Raw genomic sequence first — 21,637 nt, 5'->3', positions numbered from 1 at the left:
TCAGAGATCTCTTGGTCTCTGGAGTTGTTGATTTGTCAAGAACTACAAAACGCTGTTAAATGAAAGATGGAAATAAATGGAAAAACATCCTACATTCATGGATTGGAAGGCTTAACATTGTTTAGATGGCAACAGTTCCCCAAACTAATCTACAGATTCAACTCAATCTTCATCCAGACACTAAGCACTAAGAAAAGATCATTTTCAAGAATGAAAAAGATTTGTATTTAGGAGTTAATTTTGGTTTATAGATGAGGCTTTTAGAAACTCTGAAACAGAAGTCACTGCCTGGGCCCTGACTCTGTGCCTGGTAGGGCTCTGTCAAGGTTGATTTATTGAAAACCCACGAAAAAGCCCTCGTATCCTAGCCAGGCGTGCTCTGCCATGTCATGGTCACTGCCAGCGTAGGGTAGTGGGGGCAGCCTTAAAACCACCTGGAAGAAACCCAGGGGGTGGGGTGATGGGAGCCGAGGGAAATCCACAGAAGGGCAGAACAAAACAGACAAGGAAAAAGGCTCTTTGACTTTCTTCCAAAGGAGGGTCAGAGGTTTTAAATCTATAAAGGGGAAAATACATTTAAAAAATCTTGAACATTGAATTTTCTTGGGAAAATCTGCAAGCCAATTTCCTTTAAGTAAACGGGACAAATGTGTTGTTTGATGTGAATCAACTGATTCCTACAAGGCACCTAACGAGCTGAGTTAGCCCCCTGTGCTCCAGTCATAGGTAAGGAGGGAGTGGGTCAGGCCTCTCTGGTCCTGATCTCACTTCATCAGAATTTAGGGAGACACGTCAGCCTTTTACTCAGAAAAAAGGGGAAAAGTTGAGCCAAAACTAGCTCTTAGATATACTTCCTCTCCCTCCTAAATGACCGTTTAAAAGCAATCTCTGTTTAGTAATAAAGAACACACTCACATAAAGAAAATTCATGCCACTGACAGGCATTTATTCCGTTGAATGAAGTCACAGCACTCTGCACTCTGTTTAGCACTGCAGTTTCAATCCAGATTTATGCTAGTTAAGATTTTTTTCTTACATCAAAAATAAGACTCCTATGAAAAGAAAAAAAATAATCACTCAGGGAAAAGAAAGCTCTCCCAAAATAATTACATTTCATTTACATTTGGAAATACAAACGCAGATAGTGCCCCTTTACAAGGATAGATGCCACACAATGTGCTCATCTACCCAGACTTCTCATACAACACACACTGCTTTAGATTTAGAGATTTGGCAAAGGAAGTTTTCTCCTGAAAGGGCAGATGGGCACACGCACTGTATTTACTTCGCCAAAAAGGCTCAAGGTTTTAGCTTAGAGGACCCTGTGTTAACGACAGGTGCACGTGGTGGCTATCATATCTTCGTATTCTTTATACGCGATCGAGCCGTCTGGCTCGATGGTCAGAACACTCAAAGGGCTGTATTTGGCAGGTACGCACGAAGGTCTCGGCACTGAGGAATCGAGCTTCTCGTGGATGATGTTCTGCACCATGGTGTGAACTGGAGAGCCGTAGCGATGGCCCACTGCCCTCGGACAGTCCCCTTTACAGTACCGAGGGTTGTATCTGTGCGGGGCCACGATCCAGTTGTCCCACTTCAGCTGACTAAAGCTAAGTCTAAAATCATGGAGCTCACACTCATTTTGGGGAAAAAGAAACTGTTTGAAGTATTCACTCAGATTGAAAGAAGCTGGAACGGGAGGCTTCTTTAATTCAGAGCTGACAGTTTCCCGACCTCGCCGGTGGCGGGAAGCCCTTACACTCCCAGCAGCCTCTTCTCCCAGAGGATAGGCAGACGGGCCTCTCTCAGGGTCAGGATGCTGTGAAGGCCTCCTTCTGTAGCGCGGGGAGGACCAGCTGTGATAAGCCTGAGCACTGGTGTCGTTCAAATATAAAAGCAGTGACGGGGGCCCCAGAGGAGTCCTGTCAGAGGAACTGTCCTGTGCTGAAGGATGCCGTCCCTGGTCTCTCACGCACGTAAAATTTACAGACATGTGAATACTTCTCTGCTTGGAGGCCACTAAGGGCTGAAGGAGAGTGGTCACATCAATCTCAACCCATTTGTATTTCTTTTTAAATTCCAGCTGCGAGTTAAAGATAAGTGAGTATGGAGCTCCAGGGAGAGCCTTGGTAGAACCCTCTGGTCCCTTGATCCCCAGGTTGCACACACATTTAACAGCAAGGGGAAAAGAAACTGAGTTGCTCAAAGTGTATAGCAAGACTGACTTGAGTAAGTGTTCAACAGCGGTAACACGATCCAGGTTAAACAGCACGTCCACTGACCAAAGGGTTCCTGAGAAGAAAAACAACCCACCAGGAGAGCGTGAATACAAATGCAACATGACAGGAAGTGAAATCAAGGAATTACTACTTTGTAATGTGATTTCTCCCGTCTCTTTTCCCACTTCCTCAAGCCTCAGAAAAGCCTCAAGATGGGGGTGGAGAGGGCGGTTATACAGAAAATGCAGGTAATCGGCACCATAACTAACTTCCAGCAACTACAACTGGATGTTTAATCATCAGAAAGTCAAAACAGCCACGGGTGAATTAAAACAACAGGGAACCATTACATTCTAAAATTTCAGAGTCTTAATAATTTGCTCCAAACAGAGGAAGATAATAAGGAATGCAGTATTTTTCCACTGGAAAGCCTCTAGAGGGAAAACTGTAGTAAAACACTTAATATGCTTGCTAAGAAGACATTCTAAGCACTAATGAATGGAGTCAATAAAGAAGCCTTCATTGTCTAAATTAATTTGGAACGCTTGAGATTGACAACAACTGGAGACTTTAAAACCACTACAATAAATAGGACATCAAGGAAGGAGGGTTTCAAACAGCCCCAACGGACCTGCTGGGTTAGGAGGGTTTTAAGTGATGAGCTACTGAATATAGATTTTTTTTTAAGTACTGCACCTTTCTCTTTCTCCGTCTCTCTCTCTCTCTCTCTCTCTCTCTCTCTCTCTCTCTCTCTCTCTCTCTCTCACACACACACACACACACACACACACACACACACACAGGACACCAAGGTTGTCATGTCAGATTGTTGACTAACACCTCACTCTTGTAAGGACCTATTGTTCCAGATGGGGATTTAAGCATTCTTACAGAAAGCACCAAGCAAAGGGAAACATCCTGTTCAACAGAGCACACCAACAGTTACCAGATGTTTTAGGCACATTTCCAGGCTAGCATTAGTAGAATGGCAAGAAAAAGCAACTGGAGGTCAAAATACCTGGTTTCCAGTCTCGATTTTATGACCTTGGACAAGATGCTAACCTTGTCCAGCGTGTTTTCCTCTTTTCTAGCGCCATTAAGTCATCTCTGGCTCTAAAATTCTATCATATTAGCCCACCTTAATTCATTAGCAAGACAACACAAGGTCAAGCACCAGGTTTCTTTGAATTTGGATGAGTATTAGGCAAAGTAAAATGCAATTCTAGAAGTAAAACCAAGTTTCGTTCTATAACTGAAATGCAGAAAGATCTACCAACTTCCCCCCGCCCATTAAACAATCTGCTCCTACAAACCTGTCACCTGGTCCCCAGGAGCCCGCTTGTGCTGGGAACAGGGGGTGAAGAGCCGAACAGTGTTGTAGAGGTGACTTCTGTTGGATTTAGGGATTCCCTCCTTGGTAGCATATGCCTTGTACAGTCTCTTCATGTAGCGCAAAGCTCTGGAGTCTGGCTGCAGCCTAGGGGCCCCACCTTGCCCATCGTACAGAGTCTTGAAGAGAGAGGGAAGGAGGCCAGACCTGCCTCTCGCATCTAGAGACTGCAGCTCAGCCTCAGACCCCGACTCGGCACGAGCAGCAATCTGAACTTCTCTAGAAGCCTGAGAACCATGGCTAATCGGAAAATACAACCAGGAAAGACAGCAAAACCAAAGGAAGACTTTGCTGGGAAGTGCCATGGCTTGGCTAGCAAGGAGCGCGTTTCCCTGCACTAGTCTTCCTGAAAGCCTGGAAGAGCCTGGGTTGATCTCTTAAATAAATTTTAGGTGTGTGGGCTGGCATCCCTTCTATAATCAGACCTCAGGGATGCCAGCTGAAGATAATTCATATCAGCTGCATATCAAACAGCTGGTAACACCCTATTCATTCAATCTGTCCTCATCAGATACGGATTTATTTGGTTATTTTGCTTTCATCTTTTTCCTATCATTTATTTAAAATCTCTTGTTATTGTTATACTAATGAACTATGTAGCTAAAAGGCTGAGACACTGAAGAATGATCTTAAAATAAAATCACCCATTTATTTATTTATTTTTTTTATTTTTTTGAGAGGGCATCTCTCATATTTATTGATCAAGTGGTTGTTAACAACAATAAAATTCAGTATAGGGGGGTCATTGCTCAATGCACAATCATTAATCCATCTCAAGCCTAATTCTTGTCAGTCTCCAATCTTCCGAAAGTCAACCTGTCAGTCTCCAATCTTCTGAAGCATAACGAACAAGTTCTTACATGGTGAACGAATCCTTACATAGTGAATAAATTCTTACATGGTGAACAGTACAAGGGCATTCATCACAGAAACTTTTGGTTTTGATCACGCATTATGAACTATAAACAATCAGGTCAAATATGAATATTCGTTTGATTTTTGTACTTGATTTATATGTTGATCCCACATTTCTCCCTTTATTATTATTATTATTATTATTTTTTTTTTTTTAATAAAATGCTGAAGTGGTAGGTAGATGCAAGATAAAGGTAGAAAACATAGTTTAGTGCTGTAAGAGGGCAAGTGTAGATGATCAGGTGTCAGGTGTGTGCCTATGGACTAAGTATTAATCCAGGCTAGACAAGGGCAGCAAGACATCCACGGATGCAGAAGATTTCTCTCAAAGCAGGGGGGGTGAGGTTCTGAGCCTCACCTCTGTTGATCCCCAATTTCTCACCTGATGGCCCCCCTGCGACTGTGCCTGTCTTAGGTTGTTCCTCCCTTGAGGAATCTTACCCGTCTCTGGCTAACCAGTCATCTTCCGGGGCCATACAGGGAGATGTAAAGTTGGTAAGTGAGAGAGAAGCCATATAAAATCACCCATTTTTTGAGACAGATTAGGATTCTTAAAATGTTCCTTAGGTGCTTGCTGAAACTTCCCAGGCATGTGGAAAGCTAGCTGATTATTCACCACGGCAGGCAGATCTGTTGGTAATCAATTTACGGTGTTGGGTTTACTCTTCCTGTCCCTTCATCCTCATTGCCTCTCCCACTTCAAGGTGCTTAGAATTATTATTTACTGCATGTTGATTTAGAAGGTGAGAGAAAATCCCAATTGGCATTGAAATTCCAGAGAGCAGAGAACTGTATGTTGCCAGGTTCTCCCAGGTAACTGAGTATATAGTATATGTGATTGCAATCCTGCAAGGTTCTTTAAAAAGGAGGACATTACCTTTAATCTTGACTCATTTTTAAATATAATGTCTTGATGTCTCTACTTTGTCTGGTCTTACACGTATTTTGGTTTAGAGATGTTTGCAGGTGTACAAAACAAATGAAAGTCTTATTTTTAATAATCATTCAAATGGTGGTAGAATTTGCTAAGGTATTTTCGTTTTGAACTATTATAGGTATTTATGTTCTTGCCTTAGAGCTGAGACCCTATAAGAATATAGTAATTTATCTTCCATTTACCCTATGGTCCCAAGCACATAAGCCGGTGAAAATCATGCCCGGACTTGCCTCACCTTATTTCTAAACATTCCGACCCGCCCCCAAGGCAACAGGCCAAGGGGTACTTTTCCACTCCGCCTCTACAAAAGGCATAAGGCTCTGCACCACGCTGCTGCTCTCTCCCTCTCTAGGGGCGGCCACTTTCTCTTTCAGATAATAAAATCTCTTGCGTGGGCTCGTGTCTCCGGAGGCCTTCTGGGTAAGGAGGGAGGCGGCGAGATACCCTTTCAGACCCAGCCGGGGATTAGGTTTTAGAAAAATGACGCAAAAGTGCATCATCAATAGCTGACATGTCGGGATAGCCAGTGCCACCTCTGAGACGACATGCTCGAAAGTCAACCTGCATTCATGGTACAAGATAACAGAACCAGTTTGTGCAGTACCCAGGTTGATAATAAAAGTTATGCTTACAAATTTAAAGTTCATTGCCCGGTAAGCCTCCCTGACCTGTGGCTACTGAGTCGGGTTAAAAAAAACACCCAAACTGTTAATAGAGATTTTACAGGCACTCTGTATCAGGTAGAAAACTCAGGAGAGCAGTTGCCTTCAGTAGAAAGAAAGCACTTTCTAAAAACAACGCCTCCCAAGCGGCGTTCCTGGGAAGGGGCGTTAATTTGGGCACCGTCCCTCCCCGCCCCCAGGCCAAGCCGTCTCGGGGGCAGCTGGCGGCTGTGGAGGTAGCTTCTAGCAGCCTTTTGCCAACTGCTTAACAATTATTTGAGAGCTCTAATGGCTGCCGTTGAGGAAGTTTTTATTCCGTCTCAGAAGTTCTACACCCTGCCGGGGGGCTCTAAGACGGCGGCTGCCACGAGAAGCCCCGTGTCTGCGTCCCGGGTTTTGGCGGCGGGGTGGCTGATGGCCTGAGAACAACGGAGCGCCGTCTCAGCGGGCCCACAGCCCACACGGCGCGCAGCGGCGCCGCCCCGGCCTCAGGCGCCTGGCCCCTTTCTCTTCCCTTCTTCGCCCCTCGGCCCCGGCCGCTTCCAGCCGCTCCCCCGAAAGGCCGGGGCCTGGCAAGTGTGAGAGCCTCCCGGGGCAAGGGGCCCGGCGCCCAGGGCCGCTCAGGCCCCCGAGGCCCCGTCCGTCCACCCGGCCAGGCGCAACACCCCTGGAAACAGCAGGGAGTGGTATTTCCCGGAAGTGACTTCACGACCTCGCGCGGCGGCTTCCGGTCCTCCCGGAAGTGGCAGGCGGAGGACGAGCCTCCCGTGGCTGTGGAGGGCGTCGTGACCCCGGTGCGAAGTGAGGGCCGGTGACGCTGTTCTGGTGGTGCTTGGGAGGGGGCGCGGACCTCCGGGGTTGGCGGTGGGTCCCCGGACTGAGCCCCTAGCCTGTGCTTCCTCGGTCCTGCAGGCGCCGCAGCGACCATGGGCCGCGAGTTTGGACATCTGACACGGATGCGGCATGTGATCACCTACAGCTTGTCGCCATTCGAGCAGCGCGCCTTCCCGCACTACTTCAGCAGGGGCATCCCCAACATGCTGCGCCGCACTCGGGCATGCATCCTTCGGGTCGCACCCCGTGAGTGCCCTGGCCGGGACGGGGGTGAGTGGGAGGTGCTGCACGCCCATGCACGGTAGTGACTGCGGGTACCCTCAGTGAGCGCCCTCCCTCGGCAGGCACTCTGCAGTTCTGAAAGTCCCTGGACTAGTCCTGTCATCTTCCTCGTACTACAGAGGAGGAAACTGAGTCACGGAGAACTTGTCTCCTTGGCCCTAAAATCACTTGTCTCCTCCTGAGTTCATCTTTACCCACTTCTTAATTACTATGAACTGTTTTGTGTTAAATATGCAGCAGATAGTGAAGGTAGTTGCACGATATTGTGAATTTGCTACCAACTACAGAAACGTACACTTCAAAATGGTGACATGTTATGTGAATTTATGTCGATTAGCTCATTGAAATGTGCAGCAGGGGGAGATAGGGAACTTTTGGCAACAGATTTTCCTGAGCAGATCTCTTTCTTCGGTCACCTGTAAAATGAGTGTGTAATGTAGCCTTGCTTGATCATCTGATTTAAAAGTGGAGACTCAGAATTGGAGACCAGGAGCAGAATCTGCTGTGAGTCAGAAAAGTGAACTGGGACCCATGTCTTGTATGTGTTCACTGCTTACTCTTTTGATTTTTAAAGCATTTGTAGCATTTTATCTCCTCTACACATGGGGAACTGAGGAGTTTGAGAAATCCAAGAGGAAGAACCCAGCTGCATATGAAAATGACAAATGAGCAACTCACCTGGATAATGGTTCCCTGTCTCTGGAAGACCCTTCTCTGGAAAGGAGTCTACATTATAGTGCACTGAAAACACAATAAACTGTGGGCTGCACTGTTGTGATTTTTCATTTTTGTGAGTGGAACCCTTGTTGTGACTGCTAATATTCAAGCTCATAAACTCCTCTCCCCAGCCTGAGTCCCTAAACAATTGTGGCTAGTCTGGGAGTTTGGTGAAGGGTCAGGACTCACACTCTGTCCTCTAATCTACAAGAAAGGAACTGCAGCCACGCTTACCAGTTGTCTGTAGCATGGACCTTTGGGAGTGGTGGTTCCCTGCCCTCTCCTACCATAGTGAAACCTAGTAGCTACGGTGTAATTATTACGTGTGGGGGTACTCTTCTTAGTCCTTTACAAGCTCTTCTAAACCTTTGGAGTTAAGTATCATCATTACACTCAGTTTGCAGAGGACACAGGCATGGATAGGGTAAGTAATCTGCAGCTAGTGGACAGAGGAGTCTGGCACTAAAGTTTGTGTTCTTGAAGCTGTGCTAATGCCTTTCTTCCTAAGGCAGACCTTCCTTAGCCTGTGGGGAAGTCAGCTATAAAAGGAGTGGGTGAGGGTCCCTTTGGCCCTGTTTGTACCAGGCTGCTAACTGGTTTAAAACCATGTATGGCCCAGAAAGCCTAAAATATTTACTCTGGACCTTTATGTAAGAAGTTTGCCCCTGTTCTAGAGCCTTTGAATTACCTTTTTAGTAGAACAGGTAAGGATAGGTTTGGCAGTTTTATGCCTCTGGTTTCCTGGTCTATTCCTACAAACATCCTTTTTTCTAAGGACACTTCCCGCTGGTCCGGAGTATCAACTGTTAGTGTGGCTCAGCTCCCAGCCCAGCCTGTATCTTTCCTTCTTACTCTTAATGGTGGTTTTTTTTGCCTTTTAGGAACCAAAATTAAAATACTTAAAAAAAGGGATAAGGCAGATTGCATTGATTGCGAGGCAGGGCAAGGAGGAACAGCTGATACTGACAGGCTTGGGCCTGTATCCTTTAACTTCTTCCTCAGTGTGCGATACAGGCAGGAAACCTGCATTCCTGAGCTTTTAACTTCTCATCCATAAAGTAGACATGTTAATACAAAGTCATAGGGTTGCAGTGACAGTAAAATGAGTGACAGCTGAGTCTGCCAGGGTGGTGCAGGTTTTAACAAAGGACAGCTATATGATGCACTGTTGCTTCACCAAATGTCCAATTTTTGTGTTTGTCTCATCCAAATTTATTCGCAGGGCTTGTGCCTGATCTGCAAGGTGTGTGGGTCATAGACTCCTGTAAGAATCTAATGAAAAGCTGCAGGTCTGGAGGTAAAAATGTACCACCCATCCTTAAATTTGTGGTTTTAAGTCTTGTGGGCCAGGGGACGACCACTGCCTTGATAGGTGGTTAATCTCTGGCTTCCTCTGATTTTAGCCCCAAGCTTCCTAGGGAGCCTCCTATCTTGGCTTCAGTTTACCTTTAGACTTTATTCCTGGTTGTCTGGCCTATTTGGAGATACCAGCTCAAAAACTTACCCTTTCTCTGCCTAGGCCAGGCACTGAGCCTGTTAGTATGAATACTTTTAATTCCACAGTTCCTGAGAAGCCCCTGCTGTCAGCCTTGTTATGTGCTGAGCTGCAGCATTTCGATGACATTGTTAAAGGCTGTTTTAAGCTGTCTCACCAAAGGGCTTCGCTCTCTAAGCGCCAACGGAGCTCTGGGTAGCAGGGTGCTGAGGCAGTTGGCGTGGAATGTGGGGAGTTGTACTGCTCATGTACATGATACGGAATCAGATCATTTTAGGGACTAACCTATCTGCAGAAATCTGTAAAAAGGAAAATTGGAGCAGAGTCTTGCGTAGGGACCCCTGCTTCAGTGCCTAGGAACCATCGTGGAGTGTGCAGCTCTGCATGCGGGGCTCCTTCCCTCCTGCCGGGACACAACCTCTTGCTCATTTAGCCCTTCTTCCTCCAACAGTGTTCCTGCCACCAGGGCTTTTATCTGGGTGGCAGGATGTGACTAAGAACTCTTCAGTCTGCCAGACAGTCCGTGAGGTGCAGGCTTATCTAAGTGCAAGCCCAGAAGTCTGCCAGTCCCAGCTGGCAAAAAAGCAAGTACACTTTGACCCTTTATTGGGAGTTCTACCTGGAAAAGTTTCTCCATTTCAGAATCTCCTTTTTTATTAGGCATTTCCTGCTCAGAGACAGCAAAAATGATTCCAATTACTTGCCAAGCCCTAATGATCTCTCTACCTGGAATGTGTTTCAAACAGCCTTTATAATGTGTACACGCTCCCATTTCATCCCAGACACTTCCCCAAGCAGAAAATCCCAGGGAGTTGTAGAGTTACCAAGCTGTAAGCTATCAAACATGCTTCAGTCTCATTTTCTTCTTATACATAAATCATTTAACCCCTAAATCTCAGTGCCTGAGAGGCTTCAGAGATCTACTCCCATCTCTTTTGATGGGACGAGCCCACAGAGGGATGGGCTGGCCTGTCCTCAGTTACCCTACCTAGACCCCTGGCTCCTGCCTCCCAGCCAAGCGTTCTTTCTCCTTATGGCTGAAATCATTAGAGGCTGCTTAGACCTTTCTGCTGGAGGAAGAAAGATGTAGTTATGTGCTTATTCATTCAGCAAAATATTTGATTGCAGAGAGCCTTCCTTTTTTTTTCAGGAATAGCCCTTCACAACTATTCAAGGGGTGTGGATAGTTGTGGATGACTGCTGTCACTACAGCTTAGTGCTGTCTGGACCACTTTTTTTTTTTAATTAAGGCATCATTGATATACACTCTTTTGTAGGTTTCACATGAAAAGCAATGTGGTTACTACATTCGCTCATATTATCAAGTCCTCCCTAGTAAGATGCCAGAGTCACTACTTGTCTTCTTTGAGCTACATGGTCTTCCCCATGACCCCCCGCACCATGTCTATTAATCATAATACCCCTCGATGCCCTTCTCCCTCCCTTCCCCACCCCTCCCCTTTGGTAACCGGCTAGTCCCTTCTTGGAGTCTGAGTCTGCTGCTGTTTTGCTTGCCACTTTGCTTTTAAAAGCATGATTTTTACTTTCTCCATATTTAGTTTGAGTAAAAGTAGTTAGTGTAGCCATTATGTTAAAATACCTTCTCTAATAGTGGTTTTTTCCATAGACAGCAACTTATGGGTCTTTTCTTTGTGGAAGAAGAATGCCATACAAGATAAGAGGCTTGGGGTAAAGGCTTCTGCTGTGTTAAAACACCCATGTTGATGAATTTTTCCCATATTCAGGGGTTCTGGGCTTTAGGCCCTTCCCTTGGCTGCAGTATTGGCTTTATAAACTGACACAAAAGGCTAATTTAATTTTGCTTGGAGTATAGGAAGGCAGAAATGGCGGATTAGGAGAAAGTAACCATCTTTGGAAGTACTGGTTTCTAAATCCCATTTGGCACATCCCACCAGGCTGGTTAAGGGGAGGCTGGCACTGAGTCCACAGACCCAACAAGCCCTAGGACATCACGTTGTTCAGGCTTTTGCTTATCTAATCAGATTTGTGTTCTTACCCAATGTTCACGAGGTCACCACTCAGCCTCTTATTCACCCAAAAGGTCCTAGTTAAGCCCCTACCTAGGGTCATCTGGGATTGAAGCTCAGAAGTAAAGGGAAGGAGTAATTAAACTAGTCTTAAAAGTTGCAATATTACATTATATCATAGACAAATTTTCACAAATGCCTAGGGTGCCTAACTGGTTTTCTTGGCTTCACTGGAGAAGGCTGGTAATTATAGATCTGCTTTGGTTATGTAACTGTATTCCTATTATGTTAATGTGTGTGCGCAATTTAATTAGTAGTTTAAAACCTATACATGCTTAAGTTACTCTACAAGAAGATATGTCAAGGAAATAATCAATCTTCCCATGTTTTCTTCCATCTGCTACCTCTATAGCTTTTCTTCTTCCTTCCTAATTACAACACTTAAATAGAATTCGTGCCTCATATCAAATTCACCGAGTATTATAACTCCTCCAAGTGGTAAAGATACCTCAAGACAAATGCTGGGCATAGAAGCCACAGGGCATAAATCTGCAAAGAAGTAAAAAGCTAACCTTTTCAAACAATATGGCTTCTCTCTCACTTACCAACTTTACATTTCCCTGTATGGCCCCGGAAGATGACTGGTTAGCCAGAGACGGGTAAGATTCCTCAAGGGAGGAACAACCTAAGACAGGCACAGTCACAGGGGGGCCATCAGGTGAGAAATTGGGGATCAACAGAGGTGAGGCTTAGAACCTCAGCCCCGTTTTGAGAGAGATCTGCATCCGTGGATGTATTATTGCCCTTGTCTAGCTTGGATTAACACATAGTCTACAGGCACACACCTGATCATCTACATTTGCTCTCTTACAACACTAAACTTATGTTTTCTACCTTTATCTTGCATCTACCTACCACTTCAGCATTTTATTAAAAATAATAATAATAATAATAAAGGGAGAAATGTGGGATTCACATATAAATCAAGTATAAAAATCAAATGAATATTCATATTTGACCTGATTGTTTATAGTTCATAATGCGTGATCAAAACCAAAAGTTTCTGTGATGACTGCCCCTGTACTGTTCACCATGTAAGAACTTATTCACTATGGAAGATTTTGTTCACCATGTAAAAACTTGTTCGTTATGCTTCAGAAGATTGGAGACAGATGAGAATTAGGCTGGGGGTGGATTAATGATTGTGCATTGTGCATTGACTCCCCTATACAGAATTTTATTGTTGTTAACAACCATTTGATCAATAAATACGAGAGATGCCCTCTCAAAAAAAATAAAATAAAATAAAGCTAGATGAAAATACCAGTATAAAAAAAAAAGTTGCAATATTGGTTAGGTGGGTTTGGCATAGGTCTGCTGCTCAGTGTTGCTAAAGTGCCAGTGGAGGTGTCTGTAGGCCTGGCTTCGTGGTCCTGAGAGGACCAGAACCATGTCACACTTTTGGTGTTGCACCCTGCCCAACCCCAGGTCTGAGGCCCAACATGCCACCCTCTTCTCCTTTGGCAAGAGAACTGGCAATCATCCTGCTCCACCTTCAGCTGTGCTGCATCTCCGTCACTTCCCTTTGGGGAACAAGTGGGCACTTACCAGCTATCCAACCTGTGAAGCTGAGGGCCTTGGGGAGAGAGAGGAGCCAAGTTTTCAGAGACACCAGGTGGAAAGTGTTGTTGCATTTGTCTTGTTGGCTTTTTCTTACAAATCACAGGAAGAACTAGTGCCCTATAAATCTCCTTACTCAGAATTTATACCTTTCCCCCAAAATTTATTAAAATACTCAGGTCATTTAATGAGTACCCAGAACTATTCACAGTTTAGATACCTGCTCTTTCTTGGTCTAGAAAGACCAATCCTGCTGGAAGGATATGCTCTGTAGAAGGCCCCACTCAACTACTGGGAAGAAAGCCCCTAATTCAAGTCTTGCAATGTGATTTGTTACTACCACCAAACTCTCCCACTGACTTAAGAGGCCCCTGCTACCTCTTCATTCATGTTTTTAAGAACAAAAAAATCAACCTGTACTCATCCATTCAATTCACCTGTAGGTTCAAGTAACTCCCTTCCCCTGGGAGAGAGGCCAGAATTTGAACTTTCCACAGCTGGGTTTCCATTCTTCCAGGGAGATGACCTGGAGCAGATAATTAGGGTGGCAGTCCATTTATACAAATGGAAGATCTGGGGCACCAGAGACCATGTCCACTGAAGCATCCACCCACATAAGGGAGATACGGGCCGTATCTAATTACCTGTAACACAATACAAAGGCGCTTCTGTCCTAGACAGGCTGAAAGGGATCAACACTATGTCTGAAGACCTCATTATTAGAATTCTATTTTGATTAGTGATCTCACTGAGCTATTTTGGAATCAAAATGTGGCTAGGTGCCAGGTCTCCCTCAATGGCTTCAACATGGCTTTTAAAGGGAAAGGAGACCATAGTGCTGACTTTTGGTAAAATGGGTGAAAGGGTCCAAGCCAGCATCACTCAAAGTCCAGATGAGAGATCAGTAAATACAACGTGCCTGAAAGGCAGGCCTTGGGCACATTCCTCTGGTAGACATTAACTTATTAAATCGAACCTGACTGCAAATATAAACTTTGCCCTCATCTCCCTTGGCAACCATAAGCGGCAGATTTCAGTCTATAACAGAAAGTGGAAACTATCCCTGGCTTTCAGGTTCCAACATCCCCTGTCAAGATGTGGCACCTCAAACTCTTTGCAGTGCTCATGACCTGCTTGCTGCTGTTGGGCCAGGTAAGGAAAGGATAACTGGGTGGACGTGTGGGGACGGTGGTGATGGGAAAACTGAAGCCGAACTGGAGAGTCTGACTCGGTCCTGAGGAATGGGTCCGCTGCTCCGAGTCTGCAGCGTCCTGGAGGGGATCATTCTTCCAAGGAGTGCTGCAGGGTGCCAACTCAGCCATACCTGAGGCGAAGCTGTTTCGGCCCTACAGGTAGATGGTTCCCCAATACTGGCACCAAGTTCGGCAAAGAGAAGGCTGCGGAGAATGACCCCGTTTTGGAGAGGAGTTTCCCTCAGGCCCATTGGAGCCTCTTGCCGGGATGACTCTGAGTGCATCGCAAGGCTCTGCAGGTACTCCACAACCCTGAGAGCAGGGCTGGGCCAGAGGCCTGGGAATTTGGGCAAAGTAGGGATAAGCACACATATGGATCTAAGAACAAAGTTGGGACAGAGGACTGCTTGGGCTGAGGCTGGAAGCTCCATGGAAGAGAATGCCTCAGGAATTGAGAGCCCAGAACAACTCCGCATGGGTGCCAACAAAGAGTGGCGCCTTTCCTTTCTTCGGTCTACCCAGAGATTGACCAGGTGAAGCAGAGGGAGGAAATGCAGCAGAGGAGACTGGGCACGGGCACACCTCTGTCTTAAAATCACCTTTTCTTCCCCCATAGGAATAGACGCTGTTCCCTAAGTGTGGCCCAGGAATGATGTGCATACCAGGGGAAGATGATATACTCAACGTCCAACAGTGCCCTCTTTTGTGGAATATTGTTTAACTAAATTTTGGCTGGAGACAAGGGAAGCAATCCTGTGTTTTAATATTTAAAGATAGATGTATGCTTTCAATTGGTCTCCATAACTACTCAGAACACTGATATGTAGATATGCATTAACTAAATTTAATGCAGGCTTTATTTTTCTACCTATACTATTAAATTCTCAAATTGAAATTCTGACAGTCTGGAATTCAAGTTCTTGAGGGAGAGAAGATTCACTTTGTATACGAAAAAACGGTGTTGCTTAATGACGTAACTTCTCCTTCTGGTAAGTATGGTGAGAATTAACATTTTTTCAAGAAATAACACAATGGCAGGCTTTATAAAGGCAAAAATTTAGAACCAGCTATGCGGTCCACTTTGGCAAGCTCATGAGCTCTGGCCCTGGATCGCCCCTGGCTGTGTGTAGAGAACTCCTCAGTGACAGGCAGCACTGGTACCTGCTACCTGATATCTGCCTGTTTGTCTATGACGGGAACAGAGGTAGAGCTGCATGAAAAAACCACCTTTAATAAGACAATAAAAGCCCAAGCCACCAACAGCAGCAGAAAGGATTTAAGATTTCTGTTCAAGCAGGGCAAATTCTGATCTGTGGAAAAGGACCCATGGCAAGTTCAGAATTTCTGAATTCCGAAAATGAGACCCAGACTGGCGGGACCAGACTTTTAAAGAAGAGCAGCACTGGCCCGTACGATACAGAACGGGATGACGTGAAAAGGGCAGAACAAGAGTTGAGGAAGCGTAAAGAGCACAGTGTTTATCGACTTTAATACAGAAAATCTATTTGATATTTATTAAATTTAGTTTCTCCAGCTATGGTTTGGCATTATACAAAGCATCTTAATGACACAGTAGAGTTAAAAAGATTTTTACAAATTGAAATGTGATACCCTTGTCTCCAAATATTTTAATTGCCATAAATTTGTTTAAAAATACACATTAAACGCATGTTTGACAGTCTAAACTTTCTATAATCTCAATACCACAAAATACATATAATATACTATACAGATGTGGAAAAATCTAGTTAGTATATAATACTTTGCTCACCATGAACAGCTTATGTGAAATGCACATACTGACTTAGAAATCCTAGCTTTTGAGCCCCAAAGTACCTCTGAAATTTTAATGTATTGCAACAAGTAAAAATCACAGTATTCAATTGAAATTTTGGTTGCAAATGTCAGATGCCTAAATATTTTGGATAAAAGAAATGTGAAACAAAGATTTGAATCATGTACAAAACAAAGACATCCTATCAGACACTAACAGTACCTTTCTGCAAAATAACAAGGCTTTTAATTTATCAGTGGTGTTACTTCCCCTTTAAAACCCTCCCCAAATATCAAACCATTTTTAACCAATTAATTTTACCTTCAAATAAGATAAAACTATTCAATAAATATATAAGCATTTCCATCCTCCACATACAAAATTTCTTAAAACCATTCCAAACAGATGCTAGACAGAAATTTTCATAACCACGCTTACCAACCCCACGTCTGGTCCTCAAAGGTGGTGCCTCTTCAGGCACTGCCAACTGCGCCAGCCTCGTTGGTGAGCCCCACCCCACCCCGCCCCAAGCACTGTTGAATGCTCAGGTCAGTGGCTTGCCAGGCTTGTGCATAAAGTTGTAAAAAGGGGACACTTCTTGAACAACAAACTCAACAGTATAGATAATCATGGCACTGATTTGAATGGCAGTGTTTCCAAACAGGTATCTTCCAGAGAGACACATAATAGGAGAAAATTCCAATGATTAAAATCTGAAAAGAAACCCCATGTGAAAGCAGTAGGTGGTGAGAACTGAGTATTAACTAGAATTCCTGGGTGGGAGCTTTTTTCCGTGCTCATTTAGCTTTCTTGTTGGTTTCTTTTTAAGAGCAGCAATTAATGCTTTGCTGAATAATGACAGCAGCAGGAGAAAAGCTGGCATTCCCTCACTGAGCCTTGTGACAAGGTGGCTGCTTTGGGCTGCTATTTGATGATGCTTAACATCTCTAAGACTTGGTTAGACTTAACTTTAATGACTATTCTGTGACCAAATTCCATAGAAAATAAGAGATTTAGATATTCATTCCATTCATTTTTCTGGAGACAGTAGTTCTTTTAAATTAACCACAGGATTCAAGTGAATAGAATCAGCATCTGCTTTACCAACTACTTCCTGTCACTTGCCAGTTTGATTCTAAGGTCTGGGGGTATGAACGAATTTCTCCATTAGTGAGTATGTGAAAGACAGGCTCACAAATATGACCAATTTGGCTTCTTGCCACAACAAATTCCAAGTCATTCAATATTTATACTGAACAGCAACCTCAGATGGACAATATTATTTTATTATTGGAAAAAAGTCTGCCCAACACAATGACACATTAAATTGAAATGAAATCTGGGTTCCATGTAATTAGGCAATGTGATCTACAGGCGCCTATATGGATCTGAAATGCTTTGCTTCCCAATTCACTCCAACACCACCACCACCACCCTCGTGTGCCCCCACAGCCTTCCCAGAGCTGGTCTGGGGCCCAGAGGCAAATGCCTGTGAATCAAAATACTAATGAGGCCACTTTGTTCAATGAACAACTGGAAAATTAAAATCCTTCCCACCCTGTAAGAGCCCTATTATACTAGAAGGGCTCAAATATATTTTAAAAGTTAATTTACCACAAATCATAGTAATTAAGCTTTAACAATCTAAAAGGAATACACATTGCACCCTTGAACATTAATATTCAAGGTGTCAACAAGAAAGTGTCTTAGATCAATTTAATAAATAATGTGGAAATAGTTGCACTAAGCTAAAATACTAAACACACACATTTTTTGACAGACTAATTTCATGTTTTCATACATACATACATATATATAAAGTGTGTATGTGTACATAATTTTAAATCCAAAGTTGCATACCCTCACACTTGGAAGAGTGCACAGCGTACCTCTCCTCTTACACAACCAGGCATCACTAACTAGAGCAACCACTGGCTGCTCTGAAACTCCAAAGAGTGTTGCTGGCCTACACAACCAGAACTTCACATAGAACAGGTGCCTTTTGTAGGTTCTTCCTTCACAATACAAGCTTATTCAATAAAGGTAATTTTCCAAAGTTTCTGTATACAAAATACAAAATGATGCTGTCTGATCTAGCTGATCAAACTTTTCTTTAATGAAAAGAAACAAACAACAATTTAAAAAAACAACAATAGTGAATCTAATAAAGCCACAAAGTGTGTCATTCAAAGTGCAGCCCGGATGCCTATGGATCCATCAGTGCAAGAGCTCCCCAGAGCACAGGCACATGTGGGCACGTGCACACATTACTCTAGATTGCTTTTACACTGGAGAATTAGTGATGGTCAACTTTCTCCACTTTTCAGCAACAAGAGCTGTAAATTTATCTGAAGTACTCATTGCTTAGGAAGTCAGTTCTTGGTTACTTGCCCAAGAAATGGGCAGAATGCTCCCCAGCTAGAGTTTGGGCCTGGGCTGGTCTACCATGTGACAACTTTACCCATAGCCATCTACTGGTTTGTTGCCTGTAAAGAGTCCAATGGTATAGGCTACTGCCTCCTGGCATACAAGTGTGGTTTTAAAGAGCAGTCAACAGAGTAATTTGTTAAATAGTTGCTACTTTTATAATTAACTATATATTAAGTACAAGTCTCAGAAGAAGTAAGTTTTTAGCCACTCGTCAAATTCAGTTTTAAACAGAGTACATCGAAGACACCTACTGAGGAAGGAGGAATGGTCACTTGTAAAGGAGTCCCAAGTATATGCTGGAGCAGATGAAGACACAGACAGAACTTCTGAGGAGTGGTGTTTTCATAGACTATTACATTAAGAATTCAATTATTTAGGATAGGACTTTGATCCATTGCCCACCACCACCTAGTGGGAAAAACCTTCCATACTGAAAAGCTTGAAAAATTTCATTCTCCAAGAAGTAGCACAGTTATATAGAGAGAATATCTCAGAGCAGCACCGTAAGACATGCCCGCAACTCTGCTTTAACAAATTGTCAGTGTGACCCCAGAAATGCCCCTGCTGCCTTTCAGGGAGCATGCTAGAACTCAGAGGCACCCCACTGGCTAGTGCTGCTGAAGGTCTAAAAGCTCAGAGGATACTTTTCCCATTTCTAAGATATCACTGCAAATTAAGAAATCAGAGTCAGAGAAATCAGAGATGCATAGGACATACACCTACTTGATTAACAGTGGCAAGTTTCTAACTGAATAATTACTATGAACACTGAGAAGTTGTCCTCTTAAGGAAACCTGTTCCTAAAATACAGTAAGATTAAGTTAGAACAATATCAGAGGCAATTTATCCAAGGGAAAAGGTTAAATTCAACATAATTTGCAGATTCTAATCTTTAATGATTCATAAAAACAACCTGCAGTACAAGACAGTTAAGAAGCTCTATAAATAGGAGGACAGGACAATGAAAGTTCACTAGCTTCAGAAATGAGAAAGAGTCTCAAACACAGAAGATTCACTGTACCACTGGGCTTGGAGATATTCTATCCCTCCTCTCCCATTTCAAGCCTCAGCAATCATCTACAAATAGCAGGGCAATTCTTTTTTTGTGGCTGGCTTGATTCACTTTTGGAATGGGGGGACAAGGGCAAACTCTTATTTGAAGCAGCATTACCCAACACGTTAGACTAAGTCATGTATCAAAGAATTAGCTTTTCTGAATTATTTTTATGGGACCCTAAAGGAAGACTGAAAAGGAAAGAGAATTTTAGCACTATTACTGCAGAAGACCAATGGTATGGGTGGTCTGGTCCTAGTGTAAAACTTTATCTGTAAACACTCCACAGGGTCTTCATTTAGAGGTTAAGGTTTAAGGCACACCAGACATGATAGGGGCACTAAAAACAAAAGCAGAAGGTACATTTCTCATCGTTGATTCCTCTATGTACCTTTATAGGGAAAGGTGCTTTGATATACAAGTCTTACAGAGCTGGCTTCTTAAGCTCCAGGTCGGCTCCCCTCTCCTTCCCAAGAGAGCTCACAATAAACCCAGTTAGGTACTTTTTAGTGTGAACTCTCTGATCTCATCATTGATGAGGGCCTTCATAGTAAAAGTGAGTAAAGACAAGATAGGTTTAAAAGGAGAATTTCATCCTCTCCATGTCAGGCATTAGAACTGCAAGTTGTATAGCAAAGCACACACATCAAAGCTCCAGTCCATCCACCCCTATGTGGATCACAGCATGCTCCTATCAGAGCACCACAATCTAGTGTGGGGAAAGATTTTTCAGGTAAGACTTATGAAGAGTGACTTTACCCTTCAAATATCATCAATGAAAGAGATACGGGCAGCAACACTCAGGAGCTGGATCAGCCTTTGTTCAACAGTAACTCACTGTTTCAATGAAGTATCAAATTATTAGCAACAAAAAAGAACACATGGTATGAATAAAATCCATAAAGTTCAAGATTGTCCTTTTCCGAAACCCGTCCCACATGCTTCTAGAAAGTCTGCCTGCCTTCTTTTGTAATACATTAAATGCAAGTTATAGTCACCTTGTGATCGCTAGTGTTAACCCATTCACAGTTCTTGAAATAATGAATACCCATTCAGACACATTTCATTTTACATCCATGTAGAATGCCATCTTCTCATATTGTTCATGTGTAGAATATCCTTAATACTAAGTATAAATTCTGCAATAATAAAAATGTAGCTAAGATCTGAAATAACAGCAGGTAGTAGGTGCAGAAAGAACATGTCCATATTTTAGATGAACCAACTCTTGCTCTTAGAAGAGCTACCACAAAAAGATATTATTAGGTAACAAATCTCCCAAAGTATATAAATAAAAATGCCTACATTAAATTTATGCTAAATATCCAATGGAGCAAATTATTAGGCAGAAATAACTAAGTTTTAAACTAGCCCCAAACTGGGGACTTAAAAAAAATTAAAATAAATAGAACTTCAACTGATGAATCATAAATTCCAAATGGAATTTCAATCTCATTATAGATCACTGAAACCACCTTATCAATGTGCTGCAAATTTAAAAGCGCTGAAATCATTTTACGTCTTGGGAATATTGAAGGGATCAACTGACATGGCTCTGGATTATAAAAAACAACACCACATAAACCAGGGAGGAGAAAACCATTCCTCATTCTTAGTGTCGACTAGGTGGCATGTTATGGCAGTTTTCCTTCATGATGTGACACAGTGTTGTGGAGAAAATCAGAGGCAACGAGAATATGTTCAGTTCAAGATATCAACTTGGCATCTTGGCGCAGCCAGTGTAGTCCCTGCCGGGTATACCGAACTAGGTCTGTCATGATGCTTGTGTTAAAGATGAGAGGACCCATTACTTTATCCAGTTCAGCAAAGAATTCTGGAAAACCAAAAACACTCATTAAATGATGCATGCTTTTTTGAATCACTGCTTTAAAATTTTTAGTCTAGACTGTAGAACAGTATTCATATGAAGTCAAAAAACACTCCCATTAATTACACAAAAATGGTAACTGTTTCAGAACAAGCCATTCATCCCATAGTCTCTCAAGTTACATATTTTTCCCAAAGTCATGGAACATTCCTGAATGGTCAGAAATTAATTATTGTACATATAAGCATAATTATGTAACAGAGATTATAAATTGTTAGTATTCAGTAAACACTATTAAA

The 21,637-nt window shown here is 43.2% G+C and overlaps 4 protein-coding genes across 8 annotated transcripts in view; 2 read left to right on the top strand and 2 right to left on the bottom strand.

The window, feature by feature from the left end:
• Positions 1 to 961: 961 nt before the first annotated feature.
• GDF9 (growth differentiation factor 9) lies at positions 962 to 3,937 on the bottom strand. The gene is made up of 2 exons (XM_017652511.3): positions 3,533 to 3,937; positions 962 to 2,292 (listed from the first exon to the last, which is right to left on the bottom strand). The coding sequence occupies exons 1-2, from the start codon at positions 3,912 to 3,914 to the stop codon at positions 1,328 to 1,330; spliced, it is 1,347 nt and encodes a 448-aa protein (XP_017508000.3). The 5' UTR covers positions 3,915 to 3,937; the 3' UTR covers positions 962 to 1,327.
• A 2,835-nt stretch (positions 3,938 to 6,772) lies between these two features.
• UQCRQ (ubiquinol-cytochrome c reductase complex III subunit VII) lies at positions 6,773 to 8,013 on the top strand. Of its 2 annotated transcripts, none has more exons than XM_017652515.3 (3): positions 6,773 to 6,924; positions 7,036 to 7,203; positions 7,814 to 8,013. In XM_017652515.3, the coding sequence occupies exons 2-3, from the start codon at positions 7,050 to 7,052 to the stop codon at positions 7,906 to 7,908; spliced, it is 249 nt and encodes an 82-aa protein (XP_017508004.1). In that variant the 5' UTR covers positions 6,773 to 6,924; positions 7,036 to 7,049; the 3' UTR covers positions 7,909 to 8,013. The 2 variants fall into 2 exon arrangements, with proteins under 2 accessions (XP_017508004.1, XP_017508003.1); XM_017652514.3 differs by having other exon boundaries at positions 6,779 to 6,917.
• Positions 8,014 to 9,279: 1,266 nt separating this feature from the next.
• Positions 9,280 to 15,147, top strand: LEAP2 (liver enriched antimicrobial peptide 2). Its single transcript, XM_017652516.3, has 3 exons — positions 9,280 to 14,211; positions 14,412 to 14,551; positions 14,869 to 15,147. Exons 1-3 carry the CDS (start codon positions 14,155 to 14,157, stop codon positions 14,903 to 14,905), a joined length of 234 nt encoding a protein of 77 aa, XP_017508005.1. The 5' UTR covers positions 9,280 to 14,154; the 3' UTR covers positions 14,906 to 15,147.
• Positions 15,148 to 15,722: 575 nt separating this feature from the next.
• Positions 15,723 to 21,637, bottom strand: part of AFF4 (ALF transcription elongation factor 4) — a 92,955-nt gene continuing 87,040 nt past the window's right edge. For all 4 annotated transcript variants that reach the window (XM_073221335.1, XM_073221334.1, XM_037003559.2 and 1 more), the window contains one exon: positions 15,723 to 21,344. In XM_073221335.1, coding sequence (XP_073077436.1) covers positions 21,217 to 21,344 — 128 coding nt within the window. In that variant the 3' untranslated portion in view covers positions 15,723 to 21,216. The remainder of the gene's footprint in view (positions 21,345 to 21,637) is intronic.

The sequence above is a fragment of the Manis javanica genome, chromosome 14 (genome assembly GCF_040802235.1).
Source record: "Manis javanica isolate MJ-LG chromosome 14, MJ_LKY, whole genome shotgun sequence".
Classification (NCBI taxonomy): domain Eukaryota; kingdom Metazoa; phylum Chordata; class Mammalia; order Pholidota; family Manidae; genus Manis; species Manis javanica.
Note: the sequence above shows the minus strand (reverse complement) of the source record. Positions and strands in the feature narration are given on the sequence as shown.